Source organism: Cibotium barometz, chromosome 39 (genome assembly GCF_041138505.1).
Source record: "Cibotium barometz isolate CiBa-2024 chromosome 39, ASM4113850v1, whole genome shotgun sequence".
NCBI classification, from domain to species: domain Eukaryota; kingdom Viridiplantae; phylum Streptophyta; class Polypodiopsida; order Cyatheales; family Cibotiaceae; genus Cibotium; species Cibotium barometz.
In genome coordinates this window covers 22102984-22128804 of record NC_141084.1, presented here as the reverse complement: position 1 = coordinate 22128804, position 25821 = coordinate 22102984, and the positions used below count along the sequence as shown (strand labels likewise).

The following is a 25821-nucleotide window of genomic DNA, read 5'->3' as shown; positions in this document are numbered from 1 at the left end:
TATCCTGTTGCCTGCCCGTCCAAACGTGTGAAAGCAAAGGCTGGGACCGTGTGTTCGGATTCTGTTTTGCACATTTGGGCGCACGCACGAGTGGCAAAGGAAGAAGGCGAGGAAACATGCGGCTACCTTGCACGCTACCTTCTTCTTCGGCGTGCACGCCATGGCTGCACGCTCGTTCTGCAGCACTCAACATGCGCGTTGTTATGATGCCACGCCTTTCCTGTCAGAGATCCCGCATCATCAACATCAACACCAGCACAAGAGAACCTCGGCAATTTCTTCAGCTCAATACAAGACATTCTCCTACATCACCCACCTTTCTCTTAGGTGTTTCTTTGTACCTCGTTTTCTTTGGTGTACATGTGTACATGTTCTGTTTGTTGATGCTCAGAAGTGCATGTGTTCTTAATGTACATATGCACATAATGTACATCATGTCTATGCGATGCACATGCATGTTTACATCATCATATACATGTGTACCTGGTACATGACATGTGTGTACGTTTTTTGTTTGCTGATGCGGTCTTTTTTGTTGGTGTGGTCCAAAGTAACTCATGTTCATTCATGTTGTTGCAGCCACACTGGCCACCAGTGAAATAGGCAGAGGACCCGCATCTGCAGGTCCTCCTCCCCCCCTCAATCATGACGAAAGCATTGACTACAACCCACCCCGTGGCACCAGAGACTTCGCACCAGATGAAATGCGCCTGCGCAGCTGGCTTTTTCAGAAGTTCAGAGAGGTACGAATGTTGGCATTTTGATGCTTGCTTGCCTTTTCACTCCGGGGGGGATCTATAATCAGTCTAAAACCCACGAGTACATTGATAAATCTTCATTGTGTTGTGTTTTCATTGAATTTAATTTCTATGCATAGAAAGGTGCATAATGAAAATTTCTATTATAAAAGTGTTATCTTCATTGAATTTAATTTCTATGTTTGAAAGGTGCATAATGGAAATTTTTATTATAAAAGTGTTGTTTTCATTGAATTTAATTTCTATGCAAAGAAAGATGCATAAAGGATTTATTTATTTCAAAAGGCTCACATGCCTCATTCGATAGATGCAGCAGTAAAAGCATATGTTAGCTTTTACATTGTATTTTTTCAACATTTACATTGCATCTTTTCAACAGGACATGATTTATGTTGTGACCATGCCTAAAGGTGTCCAGGTTATTTGCATTTGAGGAAGTGGATTTTCCTGTCTTGGAGTCAGAGGCATTATTTGTGAGAAAAGCAGGGGAAGAAATCACACAGCAGGTAATGCAGAATATGCGACCTTTTTTGGGTTCGGAGTATGGTGCATGTGGTTGCGCATGGATGCACACTTACAGAGCATGGTTTCGTTAGGGTGTTTACACTCACCTGGCCATCCCTTATGGTAGGTGGTCTCCACCTGTCCACCTACTGGTTCGATGATGGGTGGGGGAGAGTCTGCATGATGTGATGGTTTATTGTCTTGTGGATGACTACCATGAGGTTATAAATTGCACTTTTTTATAAGGTGAATTTGGGCATGTTCCTGGATTCATCTAGGTATATTTTTATTACAAACTCTTATACCAAGATGGTTGGAGTTGTCGCAGACGAGTTTGAATAATTGGAGTATCGTTGGATGTTGTATTTACAGCTTTACAACTTTGAAGATAAGGGTGGACGCCGTGTTTCACTACGACCGGAGCTAACTCCATCATTAGCCCGATTAGTTCTGCAAAAAGGGTTTGTGATGCTCGTAGTTAAATACAACCATGTTCTTTTGTGTTCTTCGTATCAAAGAAACCGATCCTTAGACCATGATTTGAAGTCCTTGTTTGGGGACATTTGTTGTTTTTTGTAGAAAGGCTTTGCCATTTCCAGTGAAATGGTTTGCAATAGGACAATGCTGGCGATACGAAAGGATGACAAGGGGGCGGAGGCGTGAGCATTATCAATGGAATATGGATATAATTGGGGTTTCTGGTGTTGAGGTTAGTTCATAATAATCATGATTTCTTTGCCCATTAAGTAAAGTATACCTTTGTCCATTAAAATTTAGTTTCTTCTTTTGACATGAGACTTTTTATATTTTTGTATTACATGTGGTAAATAAATGCCATATAGTTTTAGGAGATGGAAAGGAGACAAATAGATTATGTGTGTAGGCTTTCTGTCTCGGCCCATGAGACACTTCTAGTTTATTGAAACATATCAAGGATTGGACAAGTGTTCAAACCAAGGTTGTTTCCGCACGGTGTACGATGGCTTATCGTACGAAATACCACACGGCACGATACTGTACGATTTTATTCCCAAAAAAGCAAATTTTTTGGGAGTTAATGTTTTTTTTTTGGCATATCTATGGCTGTTTGAGCTTCCTTTGTACTATGATGCTTCCCTCCTTTTTAAAATACTCCATATCTGGGATTGGAAATACCCAAGTTTATAAGTATTTTTTTAAAACATCGTATTTTATCGTACGAGAAGAAAAAAATTATATCGTACCGTATTTTTCCGTACGGTATTGTATCGTACGAACTATACAGTATCGTACGTGACAACTATGGTTCAAACACTCAAGCCTTGTTGCCCCATAATAGAATTTTGTAAGTATTTGGGAGACCAAGAGACAAAGAAGAAAAACTATTTTATAAATCTTGTCCCTACAAGATACAAGATCATACAGCATGCCATACAACTGGCCACTGCATCGCCTCAATCTTGTTTGTTCCCATTGCATAACTTGAGAACAATCTCTCAACTGATTTGTGATGCCATAATAAAAAGGCTATGGATCTTGTGTCGTAGCAAATGGACACGGGATTACATCTAACAAAAGGGAGCTCAAGGATCCCAAGTTGGATTGTTGTACCTTCAATAAGGATCCCCTTGCAAATGTTTTATGTTTGTTGACATAATTGGACATCAAGTATACGGTACACCAGCAGTTATCTTTTGGATGAGCATTGTGGAAGTTGTGAGCCCTTGTGCATGGATAGGTCGAGTTGCCATTCTAGGTCTAGGAGGTGTCAAGTCATGTGTTGTTCCACATATTTATGTTGATGTTAAGGATGCTTATTAGGCCAAGAATCAAGGCCATGACTTAATCATCCCAGAGTTTAAAGAAAGTTACCAAGTGTTGGGCTGAATCGCTCAATGTTCGGGCAGCCTGTGGACACAAGGAATGGGCATTTGTGGGCACATGTGGACACAAGTTGTCACGTGCACACCCGTGCCATGGCTAATCCTTTGCATGAACAACCTTAATCCTTGACTAATCATCAGTTAAAGTCAGCATCTAAGTCATTAGTTGAGTAGCATCATTAGCATCAACATAAACATCAGCAATAGCAGCACCATTAGATCATCAGCTTCACATTAGCATCATCATCATCATCATCATCATCATCATCATCATCATCATCATCTGTAGAACCATCCGCATCAGCATCGTCCTGAGCATTAGCATCATCACCTGCAACAAGGAGTGCTTGGCATCCTATTGGCAGCCAGCTTGGGTGCCCAAGCAGTATAGGCGGCCAGGTGCTAGGAGCATGGCAGAAGGTATGGGCAGCATCGCTTGCTAAGAGCAAGAAGAAGGGAATATTATCATGATTTGTGGTCCATACAACAGGCCGATTGTTCCTATGGCTGACCGACCAACATACTCACCTCTTATATAAGCATAAAGTCTAAATCTAGTTCATCAAGTCATTTTCTCAGCATTTCTTAAGTCTAGCATCAGTAGAAGTTAACTGTTATGTAGAAGGGGCCAGGGGTCAATCCCTTGGGGCTGACCAAGGCCCAAGCATGTACAAGCATTTAAGCCACCTTTTTGTACAATATTAAATACAAGAAAACCCTAACACCAATCTCTCTCTTCTTCTTTCTCCTCTGTCTTAATTCGTGTTTAAATCAACACCTTGTTCTTAATCAAGCTTAGGGTTGTGGATCAATAGAGCAAAGCTTTTGTGCATGCAACATTGGTATCAGAGCATTCAGGCTTAGCCCATCCCAAGGAAGGTGCAGAGCTCCAGTAGAAGAATGCAATAGGGTAGCCATAGTTGTCAGGTACGATACCATACGGGAAAATACGGTATGAAATATTTTTTTTTCTTATCGTATGGTATCGTACGGTCTTTTAAAAAAATACTTACAATTGCAGGTTCACACTCATTAATGAGTGGACACCCTCCCCAAATCTTACTTGGTGTCCTTGGCAGGGTGGGCACCCACGTTTTAATCATGAAGGGTAAAGGGAACCCTTTATGTGTGGGGGTGGGTGCATGGCCACCTACCCACCCCCACCTTGGAACTGGCCGCCTCCATGCAAGCTAGGGGGGGCCGGCCAGTTGTTGGACGTGTGCTCTCTCCAACACCTACAAAGGAGCGACCACCTCACCAGCTTGGGGACGACTGTGCAGGCGACCATCCTATCATCCTTCTCTCCACTCTGCAGGTGGCTACAGGCGGCTGCACACCCCTTGCAGGAGGCTGCGCTCCTCTCCACAGGCTGCTGCTCTCTCTACACAGGCGCCGCCCACTCTACAGGTGGCTACGCCACTCCACAGGCGGCTACAGGTGGCTGTGCTTCCCTTGCAGGCGGCTGCGTTCCTCCCTTGCAGGCGGCTGTGCACCCCTTGCAGGCGGCTGCGTTCCTCTACAGGTGGCTGCGCCCTCCACCACAGGCGGCTGTACAGGGGGCTGTGCCCCCAGACCTCCACAGGTGGCTGCGCCCAGGCCTCCTCTCCATTCAGCAGGCGGCTGCGCTCAGATCTCCAAGCGGCTGCATACTCTTCTCTCTTGCCAGTAGGCTGCTGCGCCCTTCCAGCAGCTACACTTATACGCCTCGGGTATTTGTCTTCCACTAGTGAGCTACAAGTAAGTGGATTGAGATTTAAGTAAAGGACTTTGATTTAAATCTGATAAGGGATACTCTCTACTCCTAACACCCGTTCGGTGCCGGGTAGTCCAAGCTTCTGGAGAACCACGGTCCATAGGTGCCGAGATGATCGGGAGAGCCAGGCGTTAGTACAGGAGCGCCTGTTTTTGTGCGTGGTCCTGGAACACCAGTGGGGCGCTATCCGCGGATTCCAGTGAAGGCCCAGGACTGTAGAGACTAAACTACTCAAGTGGATTGCTCTCCTTCGAACGTCTACTTCGAGTCTCTTGTTTGGTAACTGTATTCATCTCAGTTGTACATGGACATCATCTGGTTCATTGAACCCATGGAGCATTGTATCTTTTAAATACTCCCAATAATATATCATATATTGAGGGGGGGGTCGGCCCGTTCCGGCCCCAGTGTTGGTGTCCATTGATCAACATTTCATTTCATTTCAGTTTTCAGTTGTTATTAAGTTGTCCATTCAAATTGTGATATTTAAGTTGTGCTATTACGCGTGTGGGTGTCCAACGGAGTCTATTCCCACTTGACGGGATCGGTTTCGTGCACCCTAAGGAGCTCTGTACATTATCTTGTCTATCACTTAGCTCTATCATTCTACCTAGCTTTTACTGTTTTACATTCAGCTCATTTCATTTTTGTACTGGCAGCATGCACAAGCACAATAAACAGGGCCTATTTCTGGTGTTTATCTTCTATAAAATCAACCACTTGGGTTCTTGCAATACATTGTCTTGTTATTTTGTATTGTGTTGTTCCATTGAAGGTGCCAAATCATTGTGATGCAGGCAGAGGCAGAACTGCTCTCTGCTATTGTCACATTCTTCAAGAAAGTTGGCATCACATCAGAGGATGTCGGGATTCGAGTCTCCAATCGGAAGGTTACAAATGATTTTCTATTTCATTACTAAAATAATCTCTCCTGTATTGGAGTGTAGGCTGATTTCTGTCTTTGATCTATTTGTGAGTTCCTTCTAAAGCACTCCTTGCATAATAATATCACGTTTAATTCTTGCATAATCCCCTTGTAAACAGCATTTATAACCCACATCTTGCAGGTTCTCCAATCTGTTCTTGGGCGCTATGCAGTGCCAAAAGACTCATTTGCTGCAGTTTGTGTTGTTGTTGATAAGGTATTACTTTGAAAATCTTTTTGTTGTTCTTGGGTATGCCCAGGTTGTTTTGCACTTATACACACTCATGCTTGTGTAGATGTGTTAACGAATGTGTTGGTGTGTGCATATACATGTACATGCTTGCTTGCTGGCATGTATGCATACATATATGTATGCGCATTCAGGCACATGACTGTGGGCGCGCACACACATGCCATACATCCACATGTGCACTATGCACACTTCCTATGTGCGTGCATGCCCATACAAGCACACAAAAAAAATGCATGCATGCACTCATTCACATGTACACACGATGCATGTGCATAATGGATTTTTGTCACTGCGAAAGGGCTGACATATCCTGTTTTACAAACAAATGATCACATTGGCAGATGGAGAAAATTGCTCGAGAAGAAGTTGAAGAGGATCTGTTGAAGCTTGGAGTGTCAAAGGATGCAGTTGATGGCATTCTTAGTGCTTTGTCGCTACGATCGCTTTCTGAACTTGAAGGTGCCATACGTAACAAAAAAAAAAGCGTGTCCAAATTCCGTACACTATTTGATTTCTTCCCCATTGGATAATTAGAGTTGTCCTAATAGAAAACAATATTCCCATCTATATGATAGCTTGCTTGCACGTAAGACAAGCTATACGGAATAACCACCAACTATAGAGCTTTGGGCTCAAATTGAGCCAGGAAATCTTTGTGATCCCTACATAGTCTGAGGCCACTTTGGCATCCTATACAAGAGTGGCTTTCAACTTTATTGGGCTCGATCAGGCATATTCGTGAACCAATGTGTTTGATGCAAGGAAACCTACAGAGTCGCTTAACATAGACAATGATGTTATTGTAAGATGATCCATGTGGTGTATACAAGAGAACAATCACAAGAAGTAGGATCTTTCACAGCACAAAACTTTAAAAACTCAAATTGCACGATAACATAGATAGCGAGGATTAGTATATTATTGAAGTGATGCAATAGATATCAAAGCCCCACACCCATGTGCTCTTGTGAAGGGAGCTTCGATGGCTAATTTGGAAGTGCTAAGATGGAGGTTGTATGCTAGTAGAAGTTAGGGAGTAAATTCACATTGATGACTAATGAACTGTGTGGAGAAGGGGTTGGCCGTGTATCTATATAGGCATGCATAGGTGGGGCAACCATGACATGACCACATAGGTCCATGGTCATAGTTGGTGCCACCGTCCGCGGTGTAGACTCGGCTCATAAAGATGTACTAGAATAGAAACTGCTAGTAGTCTCCCCACCTCCCACGGACATCCGGGCTAATTTTGGGTTCCATTTGGACCCCACAATGTCAAGACATGGTGTCCAAAAGTAAAGTCTCTCTCCCTCCTCAATGTCCAACCGAAGGTGAACTACCTCTGTGCTCTGATGCTAGGCCAATGAAGATGCCGCTTCATTTGATCCTTGCTAAGAGCCTTTGTGAAGATGTTTGCACAATACTCTATTGTCATGTAAGCCCAGCGGGGTGTGCTGTGACAGATTCTACCATGTACCCAAGAGATAAAGATGTATAGAGAGAAGGGAATAGGGATCTTGCACAGTACACCCCATTGAGCGGGGAACAAGCCCCGCTCCCTTTTCGAAATTTATTCAAGAACAATCCACGGGCACGTTGGCCAAGACCAATACAATCAATGAATACAAAACAAACAAATATTGCGATGTAGGATTTCCAAGTTGAGGTTGACGTCGAGACACAAGATCTCTCATGCCAAGCACACTACGGGAATGACCCATAAGTATCTCTCACTGGGCTCTCACTGGGCTAGTACTAAATTTGTCACTAGCCTGGACATTTGCCAGTATGAAAGGGGTCTGGTGGACTCTAGGATGTCTAAATATTTGGAAAGTACAAGCTTTGGGAACGGGGGATTATCCTGGAATACAAAGGACTACACTCCTAAAATTTAGGAGAGTTGCTATTCTTGGCTCTACTCCAATGGAAATTTTGTTTGGGTCATTACATCTGAGATTATGGGAGAACCCATCTCTTAGATTGGGACATGTGGCAAGAAAGTGGATCAAAGTGAGACAAGTGGCCTCACACTTGTCACTCCAGCTATTGTGTGGCTCTCCACTTGTCATTGTAGCCTTCTCTTGCCATTTTAGCTCATGGGAGGCCCAAATCTATAAATTGTAGCCCTCTCTCTTCATTAAGAGAGGCTCTCTTGCTGCACACTAGCCTCTACCACCGTTACAAGCTCCCCTGATGATGGCTACTCTCTCTCTTGAAAGGCTGCCCATGAAGAATACCGGCTGTTGAGGACTGTTTTGGAGGCTTCCATCGCGAAGAAATACTGAAGCAAGGGTATTTAATCATTTATTATGATTTCTAGCCATTGTACTTGTTGTACCAGTCCTTCTACCTGCTGTACCAGCCATTGTATTGGCTGTACCAATCCTTGTACTTGCTTGTACCAGCCACTATACCAACTGTATCAGCCATTGTACTTGTTGTACCAACATTTGTACTACTTGTACCAGCCACTATACTTGCTATTCAAGTCATTGTGCCGGCTGTATCGGTTGTACCAGCCATTGTACTTGTTGTACCGGTTGAATGGAGAGTTGTACTTGCTATAGCAACTCTATTGCATGAAGACCCATGGTTTTTGGGGAAGAATCAGTACCCACACAGAGGTATATGGATTATATTGTTGGTTCAACATTTCTACAGTCTATGTTCCGGCTTGGTAGCTTCGTATTGGGGTGTGTTATGGCATATTTGTATATAGATAATCCGGCATCTCCCGTGGGGAGAGTAAGGCCCTCAAAGCTTGTACATGATATTATTCTCCTTGGGTAATAAAATACTCCAAGGGGGAGGTTGGCCCATTCCGGCCTCTATGCGGTGTCACATGTGCAAGCTCCATTTTCAGCATTTGTGGATGTTTTGTCCAGCTTTTATGTTTTATGCAAAGTGAAGATGGATATGTGTTAAGGCTGTGGCCATGTTTAAATGTTTTAATATGCATCGATGGTATCAACAAGTGTGTCAAAGGTCCTAGTCCCCCGGGCGCTACAAGTTACAAGATCCAACATCCAAATCCAAATCCAATGAATCCAAGTCCAGATCCAAGTCCGGATCCAATGAAATCCAAGTCTAGATACAAGTCCAAATCCGAATCCAAGTCCAAGGTCCATGACCAAGTTCCATGTTCATGTTCAAGCTTCATGCCCAAGCTATATGTCCAAGTTCAATGTTCATGTCCAAGCTATATGTCCAAGTTCCATGTTCAAGCTTTATGCCTAAGCTATATGTCCAAGTTCCATGTTCAAGTTCTCCCGGGAAAATTTGTGGTTGTGTTCCTAGATGATATTTTGATATATAGTCGTACTCTTGAGAATCACGTTAGACACCTCACGATTGTCTTAACTATTTTAAGACAAAATCGACTATATGATAAATTAAGTAAATGTGAGTTTTCCATGACACACATCATTTACTTGGGACACAAGATCACTAGAGATGGATTGAGCATTGACTATGACCGAGTTCAAAAGGTTCTGGCCTGGCCTATACCACAAACAGCGAAACAACTTCGTTCTTTTCTCGGTTTTGTTGTTTTTCTTCGGAAATCTTTGCGGGAGTACTCTCAGCTCAGTGATGACCGACTTGTTGAAAGGTCGTGGACGTAAGTTGAATCAGTCTTTCACTTAGAATAACGATCTGGATATGACCTTCAGACTTTTGAAAGATAAAGTCAAGGAAGCACCTATCTTAGCATTACCTGATCCTAGTCAGCCTTATGTTCTTGAAACCGATGCCAGTGACTATGCAATCGAGGCTACTCTATTTCAAGATGATAGACATGTTGCTTTCGACGAAAGTAAAAAGCTAGACGACACTCAATTTCATTGGCCAACCCTTGAGAAGGAGCTTTATGCTATGATTCAGGCTCTCAAGGTTTGGAGACATTATTTATATGGCTCCAAGCTTCTTTCACCAAAAGAGAGGAGATGGCGCTTCTTCAAAGGGTGGCAGCCCTCCAAAGAAGGCAGCTAAAAGGTTATATTGATGGAGGTGGTAGGCGGTAGCCAACAGGCGGCGGTGGAGGGGCAAATAGGGCGGCGAATAGGCGGTGGAGATGGCTCTGGGCTGAGCTTTGGGCGGCGGTGGTAGGCTCTTGGGCGGTGGCGCTGTTGGTGGTTCAGCCGGTAGGGGCAGCTCTACGGACAGGGTAGAGGTTGAGGGTGGAGAGGGAGATTCTGATGATGAAGATGATGATCAAGCCTTCCAAGATGGCTCTCTAGAGTTTTTACGATCTTTCCAAGAGAGTACAAGCTTCTTATATACTTGATAGGGGTGCTTGCTTTTGCCAAGCTTTACTTTTGTTTTATCTTCATGCTTTTGCTTTTTCTTTATTAACTATTATTAATAATGCCAAAGTTCTCGATTTGTGCTTTTACAACTTCATGGCCTTTCTTTTTTGGCCCTAGAGTTGCTTTTTGAAAAAGCGGCTTTTAGCTTTTTGATCGAGTTCAATGTCCACTTTCCAATGGTGTCCTCAGCTTTTGGTCAACATAATTTGACTTTTTGCTTTTTCTTGCTTTTCTAACCAAGAATAGTGCTTTGTTCAATGTCAACTTTAGGAACCTTGTTCCCATGTATCCATTAACTTGTCCATGAGTTCGGGCATGAGTTTCATCATGTGAAAAGAGCTAGGAGGGCCAAATAGTTACATTCCTCCCCTCTTACATCGCTGCTATCCTCAACTGCGGACCGCAAGTGTTCCAAGCATGTCCATATCTTTCAAGTACATCCATATGTCCCTGATATATCCATATGTTCCTGGTACATCAAGTACATCCATATGTTTCAAGGTAGATCAAGTACATCCATATGTTTCAAGGTACTAGCCCCATCTGGTGAGCTTGTGCATCTGGTCTTTCCCCATATCTAAGCTGTCATCTACTCATCTGGCAACATCTCAATGCCCTCCTCCCTCCCCCTCCCTTTTTTTTTTCTTCTTTGACCTATGTCCTTGTTCTTGATGGTACATCTTCATGGTCTGTCAAATGTGTTAGATATACTAAATGCATACTTACCTTTTGCAAAAACTAGACACAAGCTAGTCAACAAACATGTATGCATCATTCGCGTGCGTCTACTAGGTATTCCAGGTATTCCAGGTATTGGCCAGGTAGTTAGGAGCCCATTGGACTATCACATGCCATAAATCGAAACATTGTCCACACATCAAAAATAGCACACAAAGTCAGAAATTCAAACGTACATCAATATGCAATGCACAAGTAATGATCCTTCTGTTCATGGATTGTCCTGTTTGGTTTCATCGAAACCGTGCTGAGCCATCTGGTCACATTGACCGCCCGACTGCGAAATCCAATATAGTCATCTGGGCCATCTGGTCGCAATGACCGCCCAACTGCGAAATCCAATACAGTCATTTGGGTCATCTGGTCGCAATGACCGCCCGACTGCGAAATCCAATACAGTCATCTGGGCCATCTGGTCGCAATGACCATCCGCCGACTGCGAAATCCAATACAGTCATCTAGCATCGTTGCCTCCCATATACAAATCTCGTTGAGGCATCGTTGTCGTCCACTGGGTCATTTGCCATCGTTGCCTCCCATATACAAATTTCGTTCAGGCATCGTTGCCGTCCAATGGGATGGGCCATCTGGCATCGTTGCCTCCCATATACAAATCTTGCTCCTTGGGTTATCCGGCATCGTTGCCACCCAACTAGAGCGTGTCCAGGAAACCGTTATAAGCAGAATAATGATCAATTTCAGTCCTATATATATATATATATATATATATATATATATATATATATATAGGACTGAAATTGATCATTATTCTGCTTATAACGGTTTCCTGGACACAATAAAGAGGGCTAGAGGTACAATCCCTCCCTCTTGAATCTGTCTTGATCGCAAGACGTCGATATACCTCTACTTCAAATATATCTGAACCAACCACTTACTCATAAACTCGAAGTATATCTAGATAGTCCTTGAAGTACTTCTTTGGCATCCATTTCGCATCCATTTCCAAGAGGAACTTTCTGACCACTGCCTCTCCTCTTTTTCTCATAGAATGAAACTCAATCGATTCTGGCTCTTCCGTCCCTGGTGGATCCTTCAATGTAGGCTTCTGCAATAGTCCTGTTGGTGTTTGTCGACCAAACGTGACCTTGAACTTTATTATGAATCATAAAGTCCAATGTCCTTTCTCATAGTAGGCCAACAGAAGTAGCTCTCCAAAGCTTGAAGTGTAGTCAAGGTAGCATGGCACTCTTCCATTACCTTGGCCTCAATTCTTTGTGTCACACATAACCTGGGTTTGCATCATAAGAAAACCCTACTTGATGACATAAAAAAAGTCACCAAATCTCTAATTTGCAATCTGTTCCAAAACATCTTTGAAATCCTCTTTGGTAGCATAAGGAACCTTCATCAAAGTGAAATCCATATGGTAACCCATAGAAACCGCATGGCTCAGGGTCTCCGAGATAATGCATTTGCCACCTTGTTGTCTTTGACGGTCATAGGCCACAACATGGCCTTCTTGGTTCAAGAGTTCTCCAATGTAATCTCACCATGTTCAACCACAAAAAGGTCTAGTCTCTAGAATAACCAACACCGGTCCTTTGCTAGCATAAAGTCTCAATGTTTCAGCTCTGCACTGTTGAAAGTCATGGTACTCTTTTGATGTCATGGCCGTAGTCTCATGAGAAGTAGATTGTCGGCCTTGGTTTCAAAAGGTTGTTTCAGCTCTGCACTGTTGAAAGTCATGGTACTCTTTTGATGTCATGGCCGTAGTCTCATGAGAAGTAGATTGTCGGCCTTGGTTCCCATCTTGAAGTCTTGCCCTTGGTTTCCTTCTGCTCTCGACATGGCTCTATCACCCCAAGAAAGTTTCTTCAAGAGAAATCCTGCTGTGATACCACTCTAAGCCCAACAGGGCGTGCCGTGAAAAATTATACCATGTGTCCAAGAGATAAAGATATGGAGAGAGAGGGGAGAGAGAAGGGAATAGGGATCTTGCACAATACACCATCCTGAGCGGGGAACAGGCCCCGCTCCCTTTTAAGAATTGATTCAGGAACAATCCATGGGCACGCTGGCCAACAATCAATGAATACAAAACAAACAAATATGCCGATGTAGGATTTCTAAGTGAAGGTTGATTTCGAGGCATGAGATCTTTGATGCCATGCATACCACGGGAACGACCCACAAGTATCTCTCACCGGGCTAGCACTAGATCCAATATCCAAATCCAATGAATTCAAGTCCAGATCCAAGTCCAAATCCAATGAATCCAAGTCCAGATCCAAATCCAAGTCCAAGTTCCATGAGCAAGTTCCATGTTCATGTCCAAGCTTCATGCCCAAGCTATATGTCCAAGTTCCATTCCCAAGTTCCACGTTCAAGTTCCATGTCCAAGCTCTCCATGTCCAAGCTTCTTTCACCAAAAGAGAGGAGGTGGCGCTTCTTTAAAGGGTGGCAGTCCTCCAAAGTAGGTGGTACTGATGGAGGTAGTAGGCGACAACCAAGAGACTGTGGTGGAGGAGCAAATAGGGCGGCGGAGATGGCTTTGGGGCTGAGCTCTGGGCAGCGGTGGCAAGCTCTTGGGCGGCGGCGCCGCTGGTGGTTTAGCCGGTAGGGGCAACTCTGCAAACAAGGCAAAGGTTGAGGGTGGAGAGGGAGATTTTGATGATGAAGATGACGATCAAGCCTTCCAAGATGGCTCTCCAAAATTTTTATGATCTTTCCAAGAGAGTACAAGCTTCTTATATACTTGATAGGGGTGCTTGCTTTTGCCAAGCTTTATCTTCTTGCTTTTGCTTTTTCTTTATTAAATATTATTAATAATAGCCAAAGTTCTTGGTTTGTGCTTTTACAACTTCAAGGCCTTACTTTTTGGTCTTGGAGCTGCTTTTTGAAAAAGCGGCTTGTAGCTATTTGATCTAGTTCGATGTCCACTTTCCAATGGTGCCCTCAGCTTTTGGTCAACATAGTTTGACTTCTTACTTTTTTGACCAAAAACGGTGCTTTGTTTAATGCCAACTTTAGGAACCCTGTTCCCATGTATTCATCAACCTGTCCATGTGTCCAGGCATGAGTTCCATCATGTGAAAAGAGCTTGGAGGGCCAAATAGTTGCACATTGGGCACTAGATCATCTCGACCTCCCTGAACATGATGAGCTCGCACACAAAGTGATAATGAATCTCAATGTGTTTTGGGCAAGCATGAAACACATGATTTTAAGCAATGGCCATGCAACTATGGTAGCATTGTAGGCTGTTTATGCATCACTCCCTTCTACTCAGGCTCTGTCAATGAGAGTACAACAGTGGGATTTTTCTTATTGATCCAAGAAATGCAATCTGAACCAAGAGAAAAACCATACGTTGTTACTGAGTGCGTGGTGCCAGATCCATCCGCACAATCTGAGTCACAAAAGCCATTGAGAGTCTTACTTGCAGCATAGATGATGCCTTACTCCTGAGTATCTTGGATGTATAACAACACACACATACTTGCTTTCCAATGATTCTCTTAGGGCTTGTTGTTGGAGGTGCTCAAATTACCAACATCAAAACTGATGTCTAGTGTAGTAAAAATGAGTTTTTTGTATAAGGTGTCATCCACAACTAGAGCGCCAACAGAGTGTCCAGACCCTTGACTACTTGGTTCAGGACACAAAGATTGTTCGAAGAGTTGAAGAGATCTCACTTTGAGATTGAGAGAGGCGGCCGCAATGCTCGACTCTTGACTGTTGGAGATTAGCACCTTTACAGAGTGTAGCTCAAGATAGGCTCACCATGTTCAGAGATTAGGAGAGGAGTCTCCGTAGGGGCATAGCCTCCCTCCAGCGACTACATGAGTAGACCCTTGACAGTCCGTGGGTGGAGTCTCAGTTGGAGGTCACCCGCATGGAGATTTGATCAATCGAGGAGAGGAGAGTGGAATATCAGTACCATGCCAGGCCTCCTTTTGGACTCAAGCATGGGACAGGGTCACCTGTGGTTTGTTTGAGATAGTAGGCCGTCACCATCGCAGAGAGAGATGGGATTCTTAGGGTGAGGAGCCCAAACGGTACCAACAAGGCAGCCCCCCCCCAAGGTTCAGGCCATAGCCACAGGCTTCTTCATAGATCTCTTTTGAGCAGATTTCCTTCACCCGCCACTGTTGAATCTCCAAACGGTCACCACCCTCTTTCCAAATCAAGTGAATCAGCCCATTAGAGAGTCAGTCTAGCATGTGTCTTGAGACTATGATCTCATTGAAGCATAGTAGTTAGGAAATGCGTTTCCTTTAAGGAAGGAAACATTTCCACGTTTCCTTGTAGGAAACACGTTTTTTTAAAAGCAAATTTTTTGACTTTTTTTTTGCCCCAAATCTAATGTTGAAATCTGTGCGACTCTTTTGATAAAGTGTTTGATGGTTTCCATGTGCCGCTTTCCCTCATCAAGGCTAATTTATTTTGTAATGTTTATGGGCATTGGGCCATGACTGTTGATTCATTATGATTCATGTGACATGAACACTTCAAACTTATAAGTTTTAACCTATGTAGTGTCATGTATGGTTTTTTTTGTGGCATGGAATGATGGATGATTGGATCATGGATCATGGATAGTGGACCATGGTCTTTGAATCACGATCATTTGACATTGATGATGGATGATTATATGGTTTTTTTTTTGTTATTTGTGATTCCAAGACTGCACGCTTCAAATTGATGTTTCCATGTATTCTATGCATTTAGTATTATTTTTACATATTTTATACAATATATATTTGAAATTTTGTACATGCAAAAACCTATAGGTAGGAAACTTGTAGGAAACTTTGGGCTAATTTTACGAAACCCGTTTGAAACTTTTAGGAAATCCGTTTCAAACAACCCCCTAACTACTATGCATTGAAGGCGACTGTAAAACTGCCTTACATGAGATCCCAATGGCGCAGGAGGGCCGCGAGGGGGAGAGTTTGGTAGCATACGTGGGAGGTGGTGTCTTGAGACCTCAAGGCCCACTTGTGCCCCTCTTTCTCTCTCATTGAGCTACAAAATTCCCTTCAAGCCCTTCCATGGGGTAAGTGTGTAGGCAAGGATGGCTTGCATGTCACTACCCCATCACCCTCTTGGGAAATGCCTACAAAATCCTCGCCAAATCCATCATCCAATGCGTGCAACCCTCATCTTCTTGACCTGATCCATGGCACCCAAACCGGCTGCATCCAAGATAACATGGTTCATGAGTTGCCTCCTTTGCAGCTCCTTGTTAAGCATGTATGTGAGGGTTGTTTACTTGGGAAGATGCATCAACATTCTTTTCGCAAAGATGGCATTGTGCAAGCTGCTCAACCATTGGAGCTTGTACATAGTGATGTTTGTGGCTTGATGCGGGCTCCATCTCTTGGGGGACATCTATATTTTGTCACTTTCATTGATGACTACACTTGGTTCACTTGGGTGTATGACTTGAAAGCCAAATCAGATGTGTTTGCATCCTTCTGTGCTTTTTTACCCTTTGCTGAAAATGCTTGTGGCCATAAGCTCGTTTCTTTGCGCCGAGATCGAGAGGGGGGGGGGGGGGGGGGATATTCATCCATTGAGTTCACAGCTTTTGATAGCCATCTAGCCTCTAGGAAGTTCAAGTGTGAACACTTCCTACTCACGGGCACTTTTTACCTTGTGCTGGCAAGGGTTTTTCCCATGTGAACACACTTTTGTGTGTGGGGCTCTTAGCCCTACGTTTTTAGTACCTTTGTAGTTCATTTTTCATATTATCTAGCAAGGTACGTTTCCAGCTTCATGTGGTTCTATGTTCAAGTGTGTCCGTGTGTGTTCACCTTGCAGGCTCCATTGCTCCCCAGACCCAACAGGTCGGGGATGATGGAGCGATTGCACTTGACCTTTGGGGGGGGGGACGGGGGGGTACACAGCCCGGCAGGCCGCATGAGGTTCTGAGGTGGAAAAGGAGCAGGTGAGGGGAGAGCTGAGTCGAAGAAGGAATAGGCGGGGGGGGGGGGGTGCTGACGCAGGCTGAGGGGGCGCAAAGGAGGGGACAGGAGCAGGCTGCCGAAGGACACAAGGGCAGGTGGAATGCAGGGCTGCAGATGATAAAGGGGGAGGAAGCGAGGCAAAAGTGGCTAGGAGGTTGAAGTAGAGAGGGCAAGGCGGCGCAAAGGAAGAAGGCGGAGGGGAGCGCGAAGGTGGGGAGCACACACGGAAAGGGAGGCGAGGAGGCAGCGTGCGAAGGCGAAGGCGGGATGAAGGAGCGAGCCAAAGGAAGAGGCGGGGTGAGGGGGGAAGGAGGGTGGAAAACACAGGCAGGAGGGCTGGGGGCAGGGCACACTGTAGGAAGCGAAGGCTCAGCGAGGACTGGCAGAAACATACTGGAGGAGGTAAGGGGGAAGACGCAGATGCGCATAAGGGGGGAAGCTCCAGTTCGCTTGTTGCAATAGGACGGGCACCCTCTACACCTATTTGTACCAGGTGCCCTTATTGTACAATGTGTGATGTGTTCAGTATCATAATAAGCATGTGTGGGCTCTTATGTGGGATGCCCAGCCATTTGGCATCACGTGCCCTGTATGGGCCACCTACCCACCTACCACCCTCTCCAGTCTCCCTCCCAGTAGGAAGGTGTCTCATCCCCTAAGCTGCAAATCAGCCCCCAGCATAAGACCTGTACCTGCACGTGTACTTGCCATACAAACTGTACGGATTGCCACATCAGCAGTACAGATGTACGGGAAGCTCCGATGCTGTACGGACATCATGTATCACTTATGCAAAAACCCTATTTTGCTGTTTTGAGAGTTTCTATCGCCTAAAAATCAGTTCAACTGGATGATTTACCACTTTAACTGTTGGAAGCTTCTATTTGAGGAGTTACAAACTTCCCCTACATCTTTGATGCTGATTAGAGGCTTTGTGCTCAGCTGATAGGTGCTTGGTGATTTGCTGATTTGAAGACCTCTTTCTTAGGTGCGAGAGAGGGAGTTGCTTGAGAGATCCGCACAGGTAGTCTTGTGTGAGACTCGGCAATCTCTTGAGAGACTAGCAGTCACCCAATCCAATTGTAGTCCAGCCAATAAAACAAATAAATAGGAGCTAGAGTGCTCCAACACATGAAAGAGAACGACACTTGTTGGCCCCAAAGCTTGGCGCCCCTTTTGGTATTTCTTTATTCAATTTCAATGGAAAAGTTTAAATGATTACAACATGGCCATTCATGGCTCGTATGCCTGCGAGTCCAATCTGCCAATCCTCTGGACCTCTTAGCATAGAGGTTACACACAGCTTTGTGTCCCACGAACCCCACACTGTTATCTGCTCTAATCTACAAAGTCAGTGCTTCCATGAGGCCTTGAATATGCATCTGACTGAACCATGCTTATAGCTACAAACTCAGCCATGAAAACAGTCCACAAACTCTTCCAAATCAGTCCACAATCTTGCCTTGTTTCCACCCTCTGAACTTTCAAACCCTTCCTCTCACAAAGGGCCGGAGAAACGACTCCGGAACAATCATGAGCCTCTGAAAACAGAGACTCAATATGACACCTCCTGCAGTCCCACCTGCTCACAAAGAGAGAGAGAAACTTACAGTCCTTGTGTCGCTTTTCACAAGAGAGAAGAGACGCGAGGAAAAGCCCTGTTCAGTCCTGCCCTCTTGTCTTGCAGCCGGGAGAGAGAACACCTGTGGATGAACCTAATGTCCAGCCTTGTACTCCCTCCTACAGTCCATGCTTCTATGTCCAGCACTGTTTATATAAGCAAAAGTTCAGCTGACAGTCAGCTTCTTGCCAAAAGCAAAGGAGAGAGAAGAAGCTTTTGTAGGCGCCTGTTTTCTCTACAGCACAGCAGCCAGTTCTGTCCGCCGAAAGCCAAATAAAGAGAGAGAAAAGATGGCCTGTGTCTCTGCCCTGTAGCTCGGCACAGCAGCCAGCTTCAGTCTCCTGAAAGCATGCGTAAAGAAGTATTAGGCTACCCCTGTAGCCTCAGTAGCACATTCGCCTGCAGTCCTTCCAAAAAGCCACCTATAACCAGCAGCGCAGACCCCTTGTAGCTGTTTTCCCAGGCCATAATTCACCACTGCCCGCCAGCCCCTTTTCCCCAAAAGCATGAGATAGAAAGAGAGAGGCGTGCTAGGTCCCAATCTCCAAAAGTGGTGTAGGCCTCCAAAATTAGCCTAGGGGCCACCATCCTTGAGAAAGAGTTTTACAAAGGTTATAAACCTTTAAACTTTAATTCTCTTGGCACCAAAGGTTATAAAACCTTTTAGCTTTAATTCTCTGTCCCTTTCACAGTTGGGGTTGTCCACACAAGGGTTAATAAACCTTAGCCCCAAGTATGAACCTTTAAATATATAACTTGCTCACCGACCACCATGCTCATCCTTATGCTGCACCAATTTCACAGGGTCATGACATGCCCCCCTCTTGAAAAATGGCAAGCGTCCTCGATTGCATACAGCAAGACATCCAAAGCGGAACCACACTGATAACGAAGGCTGCCCAATACAGTAAGATATCAGCCATGTGATCGAACTAAAAGTGAGAAGTACAATATTGGAAGATCAGTGTCCCAATCTCTCTAAGCCATGCATATGTAACACCATTCACTGCAAACCAATGGTGTAGTACCACTGTGAACCATACACAGCCACAACATCCAATGTGACTAGTACACATATATCATAGAAGTCCCATAAGTAGATGTACTGTGAGCTGTAAGTATCTTTGGGTGAGACAACAGCTGCACACCAAGCAACCTCTAGATGACATCTGAGCCTGTGTGAATCAAGGGAGCGGAGGTGCTATCCCCCTCTTGAGCATCAGGTAATTGTCCAGACGTATGTTCAGCTGAACCCGAATGAGCCGTAGCAAGAGTCTGCTCCAACTTAAAGGCATGGAGATAAAGCTGCAATCACTGAGGTGAATCTGCTAAGTCACCCTCCTCCATCCACTTCGCATCCATCGACCCACCTGCTCACAAAGAGAGAGAGAAACTTACAGTCCTTGTGTCGCTTTTCACAAGAGAGAAGAGACGCGAGGAAAAGCCCTGTTCAGTCCTGCCCTCTTGTCTTGCAGCCGGGAGAGAGAACACCTGTGGATGAACCTAATGTCCAGCCTTGTACTCCCTCCTACAGTCCACGCTTCTATGTCCAGCACTGTTTATATGAGCAACAGTTCAGCTGACAGTAAGCTTCTTGCCAAAAGCAAAGGAGAGAGAAGAAGCTTCTGTAGGCGCCTGTTTTCTCTGCAGCACAGCAGCCAGTTCTGTCCTCCAAAAGCCAAAGAAAGAGAGAGAAAAGATGGCCTGTGTCTCTGCCCTGTAGTGCAGCACAGCAGCCAGCTTCAGTCTCCTGAAAGCATGTGTAAAGAAGTATTAGGCTACCCCTGTAGCCTCAGTAGCACAGCCCGCCTGCAGTCCTTCCAAAAAGCCACCTATAACCAGCAGCGCAGACCCCTTGTAGCTGTTTTCTCAGGCCAGAATTCAGTGCTGCCCGCGAGCCCCTTTTCCCAAAAAGCATGAGATAGAAAGAGAGAGGCGTGCTAGGCCCCAATCTCCAAAAGTGGTGTAGGCCTTCAAAATTAGCCTAGGGGCCACCATCCTTGAAAAAAGAGTTTTACAAAGGTTATAAACCTTTAAACTTTAATTCTCTTGGCACCAAAGGTTATAAAACCTTTTAGCTTTCATTCTCTTTGTCCCCTTCACACTTGGGGTTGTCCACACATGGGTTAATAAACCTTAGCCCCAAGTATAAACCTTTAAATATATAACTTGCTCACCGACCACCATGCTCATCCTTATGCTACACCAATTTCACAGGGTCATGACAGTCACCATGGGTTGGCACCCACATTTTTGTTGGTATGGCTGCCGCCATGAGTTTGGGAATACCCAAGTGATAAATCGCTGTTGCCATGGGCTTGTTAATACCTCGAAGTCAAATCTTAAATGACTAGGTTCATGATGAGGTGCATGGCCAGCTTCTATGCAGTATGCAACATGTTTGGCATATGATTTATTCACGTGTGATTGGACATGCATATATTGTTTATCCGTGGGCAGGATAGAAGGCACTATATTAGCATGTGTTTTATGCATACACATATATTAGCATGTGTTTTATGCATACACATAAGACATGTTCCATGAAGCAAAGTGCTATGAGATATGGGTGACCTTGTTGAAAGCCATAATGAGCTTATACCTTGAGGAGGTACAGCGGGTTTGAAAGAAGATTATTAACAGCCTTTGATGTATTTTAAAAGGCTATGCAACCCAAGAAGGGATCACATGCAGTATGTGTTGATGTTGAGTTGCAGATCATGAAGACGTATGGCTATATCTTCCAAAAATCCTCCTCTTTGTTGTTAATTGACTTGGGTGGTGGTTTTTTCCTTGTTGAGGGGCTGGGAGTGACGTTACCTTCCCTTGCTTGGTGGCTTGGGCAGTGGTTTGTGAGACTGGGCTTGGGCTGAGAGATCTCAACAATCATACACTATTCTCCTTGTTGAGTGGCTTGGGTGAAATAGTTTCATCTTCATGCTGAGTGGCTTGTACAACGGTCTCTTTCCTTTCTGAGTGGCTTAGATAGAGGTTTTCCCCTCTTGTTGAGCGACTTGGTTGGAAGTGTTAGTGTGCCACTGGTGTGACCAGGAACACACTTTAGGGTAATTTAGTGTGACTAGAACCCTGTTTCCAGTTTGACAGGAGTTAGCTAATGAGAGAGCTAGGTGCCTGGTATGATTAGACTAGGCTTGTTTGACCCGCCTTCTCAAGTTCTCTCTCTTCCAGTTTGACTGGAGTTAGCTAGTATATTATAGTTGCCTTGTGTGACTAGGATACAGCTGATTTGACTGACATCTATACCAGCTTGGCTGGGAGATAATGATTTGTCAGGATCTCGGTGATTCAGGATCCAAGCTTGTTCATGGAAACAAGAACAATCTTGCTTCTTTGTGAAATAAGAGGGACTTCTCAGTGTAGGTCAACTCTTTAGAAGAGGAGGGAGATGTTACCATTTGTTGATTGCGACCCCTTGCTCCTGAACGGTGCCTAGTGAGACTTAAGTCTTAACGTACTGAGAATGTGAGATTTTCAAGTTAACATGCATTTGCACTGGTCATATTTGCATGCTTGAGTAGTGGATTTTGCTAGGAGTTTGACATGTCTTCGTGTATTGCTTGTGATGTCGTGCTAAAGCCCAAGAGTGCTAGAGATGCGTACTTGCTGGCACATGGAAGTGCTCCTGCCTGTTGACAAGTGGTTGTCATTTTGCAAGACCCAAAGTTGTGCCATAACTCAGCTCAAAAACCATGTTTGGGGACTTGGACAAATGTTTTAGTTCAGTGTGTTCACACACTAATAAGTGTGTGTGAATACTTTTAATGTGGGCAATGGGCACTTATGAAGGACGGGCAACCTCCACCTATTTGTACCAGGTGCTCTTATTTGTACAATGTGTGGGGTGCCCAGGATCACAAGCAGCATGTTTGGACTCTTTTGTGGGCTGCCTAGCCATTTGCCATACTCGCCTACATCACACATTAATAAGTGCATGTGAACACTTTTAATGTTGGCAATGGGCACTTATGAAGGACGAGCAACCTCCACCTATTTGTACCAGGTGCTCTTATTTGTACAATGTGGGGTGGCCAGGATCATAAGCAGCATGTTTGGACTCTTTTGTGGGCTGCCTAGCCATTTGGCATCACTCGCCTACTAGGTTCACCTACTTTTTTTTTTCAACTGGCCTCTGGCCCAAGATCCTCCCATAGTTACCGATTTTCACCTCCCGTAGACAGCGGCCTGTGGGCGCTTATTTATCGACCCGTAGGTGATGCCGCCGAGGAAGCACCAAGGGGGGTTTTGAACCCAGGACCTCTTGGTCCTAGGCAAACACCTTCACCACTTGAGCTATCACCTCATTGGCACTTGAGTCACCTACTTACCTACCACCCTTTCCAATCTCTCTCCCAGGAGGAAGGTGCTCATCCCCTAAGCTGCAAATCAGCCCCCAACACTGCTGTACGACTTGTACCTGCACCTATACCTGTTGTATGAACTGTATTATGATGTGCACCAGTCAATTCTGATCCTTATGGACATGCTTATCCTCGTTAGCAGGTATATGGGTAGATTCAGACTTGATTTTGCAGCTCTACAGGTGTCCAGAAGTGCCTGGAACATGCGCCCATGGATGGGCCATGCCTATTGAGACCTTTGCATTGTCAATGCTTTCGTGGTTAAGAATACACTTGACAAGCATCGGTGGTGTCCACAATAATCAGAAATGCCACAACACTGAAATCTTGGCCTTGTATGAAAGTAATACCTTGCTGAACTGTCAGACAAGGAGGTTGAGATGTTGAGCGTGCATCCATGCTATGCCATGGCCGTTGTGTTGGAAACCAGCCTTCTTTCTGGCTACAAACTTGCACGCTCATGTATATGGTCCTACTACTGATGCGTGCTCTGGTCATGTGAACTGTAAAAAAGGCAACTTACTCTATGACCATTTACATGGCACGAGAGTGGCGTGTTTTTCTGTTTTTGTCTTTCATTTTTGGTGTTTTTATTCCGTTTGGAGGTGGCTGTAAAGCCATACGTCAAATTTTGTCTCAATTCAATACTAAAGCCAACAATGACATCTTCAATAAATTTTTTGTATGTTGTTTGCTCCGTTTTTTGATACATAAGGACTCATGTTTCTCCAACTACGCTATGGCAGATTTACTTGGTTCCGAAAGTGAGGCAGTGAGGGAGCTGAATCAGCTCTTTGCTTTGGCCAATGGGTATGGCTTTGCTGAGTGGTTGCGCTTTGATGCATCAGTTGTCAGAGGGCTTGCCTACTACACAGGCACAGTGTTTGAAGTAACCTCTTCACCCTCTCACTGTGCATTTTTGATAGTTAAGAAAATTGCTTGCTTTTGATATCCTCATGAGATCATTGTGTGGGTATAAGTTGAAAATTTTTGTTGTGTTTACTTTTGCAATCTTAAGAGACTTGGAAGTTAGAAGTCTTTATGGGAGCTCTTATAGAAGCCATACATGTGTTGAAGGGGTTTGACAAAGATGGAAAGCTACGCGCGATTTGCGGAGGTGGGCGCTATGATCACCTTTTGTCAACCTTTGGGGGGCCGGATACTCCGGCATGCGGATTTGGATTCGGCGATGCAGTCATAGTGGAGGTTTTTCCCTGCCGTTTTCAGTCATTTAAATTTTGTTTTTGTAGCTACATATTTGTTAGCATCAATTCATAGGAAGTTTCATGCAGAAAGGTATGCAAGTTGCTTGCGGTGGATTATCTAACGCAAAGAGATGGGCTCGAATTTGTTAAAATGGCTTGAATGCTTTTTTCAGTTATTGAAAGAGAAAGGGTTGCTGCCAACTCTTCAGCTAGATGTAGATTGTATTATTTTCCCATTGGAGGAGACCCTGCGGCCACAGGCTGGCCTCATTGCAAATCGATTGCGGGATGCAGGATATGCTGTAGAACTTGTGCTGGAGAGCAAACGAATGAAGTGGTAAGGAAAGCCATACCTATTGCATGATAATCCTTTCTAGTTCTCTGTATGTGGGAGTCGTGCCTCTAGCTTATATACCGGTTGCAAATGCCTTGCAGGGCCTTTAAGCATGCAGAACGGCTGCAAGCCAAGCAGCTAGTTTTGCTGGGCAGTAGCGAGTGGGAGCGTGGATGTGTGCGTGTTAAGAATCTAGTTTCAAGAGAGGAGAGGGATATTTCAGTTGATGAGCTTATTGCAGAGGTTGCTTCAGTGTAAGACTAAGTTATGTAAGTCTTTAGTAAGAAAGGGAAAGATTAAATTTTGTAAGCAACGCATCTATTGAAGGGAAGTGCCAGATCCTAGTTGCTGTGTTTGGATACACAGATTGACTTGTCATTTGAAGATCACCCAATGCCATAAATTTGATGCTTGAAAAGAAAAGAACTTACGATATAGGTGTTTTTGGGATCAACGCAAAGCTTTGGACTGAAGCTTCAAAGAAAAGGTTGAGGAGCTGTTCTTCCCTGGTGGCATTCTCAATAAAAAAGCCACGTTTGCGATATCTTTGTTCGAAGAGGGGCTATGCTAAGATCAACGAAGTTGAGCAGCAGGAGCTCCCAGTGCATGACCTGCGCAGGGTTTGGATGGAGTAGATGAGGGTGGGATCCATGAATCTGATTTATTCATCAAAGAAGAAGAGGGTTTGCCTCGAGGTGTCGATGTGGGCAAGGATGGCGGAGAAAGTGGGAGTGGAGATAGGTTTGCATAGGAAGATGTTGAATTGTAGAAAGTAGTGTGGTGGATAGGGTAAGGGTTTCAATTAGGGATTGACAGCGTTTGCATAATGTGTTGAGGTCGATTGCCCAAGAAAGGAGACCCAGCTTGTTTTGGTCATGGCTGTTCAGTGGGGTATCATCTGAGGTGGTGGCTTGCAACCTTAGGATTTTTGTGTGCCTAAGAAATGGTGGTGTCTTTTTGTTGCAAGAGGTCTTGAAAGGCTTGGGGCATGTTCTTCCGCTTGGCAGTTTCAGTGGTGAGGTGGGCTTCGAGTTCTCGAGATATGTTGACCGCTGCCACGGCAATGTTCACGTCATTTGCAAACTTATTTGCTGCCTCCACTACTCAATCGATGTCAATATCCTGATGTCTTCAATGCTTTTTCTTATTACCAAGACTCCCACTTGCATTACATATGCAATCTTATTACCATGTGTTAGCGGATGATGAGAGGCCCAAACAATGGTCGTAAGGAGTAAAAAATAGGAAG

The 25821-nt window shown here is 44.6% G+C and overlaps 1 protein-coding gene across 2 annotated transcripts; it reads left to right on the top strand.

Annotated features, from left to right (window-relative positions):
• Window positions 1–29: 29 nt before the first annotated feature.
• HRS1 (Histidyl-tRNA synthetase 1) lies at window positions 30–25005 on the top strand. 2 transcript variants are annotated; one of them, XM_086778498.1, is made up of 12 exons: window positions 30–327; window positions 580–743; window positions 1177–1264; window positions 1635–1723; window positions 1842–1971; window positions 5675–5767; window positions 5945–6019; window positions 6397–6514; window positions 23780–23922; window positions 24111–24239; window positions 24412–24575; window positions 24674–25005. In XM_086778498.1, exons 2-12 carry the CDS (start codon window positions 646–648, stop codon window positions 24828–24830), a joined length of 1284 nt encoding a protein of 427 aa, XP_086634624.1. In that variant the 5' UTR covers window positions 30–327; window positions 580–645; the 3' UTR covers window positions 24831–25005. The 2 variants fall into 2 exon arrangements, with proteins under 2 accessions (XP_086634624.1, XP_086634623.1); XM_086778497.1 differs by having other exon boundaries at window positions 31–327; window positions 1169–1264.
• Window positions 25006–25821: the final 816 nt, after the last annotated feature.

Bases quoted from the DNA above. Each gene is read 5' to 3' on its own strand.
- HRS1 (XM_086778497.1), top strand. From the start codon at position 117: ATGCGGCTACCTTGCACGCTACCTTCTTCTTCGGCGTGCACGCCATGG. The intron at 5,768-5,944 runs GTTACAAATGAT...CACATCTTGCAG, and splicing joins TTCGAGTCTCCAATCGGAAG to GTTCTCCAATCTGTTCTTGG. The intron at 24,576-24,673 runs GTAAGGAAAGCC...AATGCCTTGCAG, and splicing joins GAGAGCAAACGAATGAAGTG to GGCCTTTAAGCATGCAGAAC.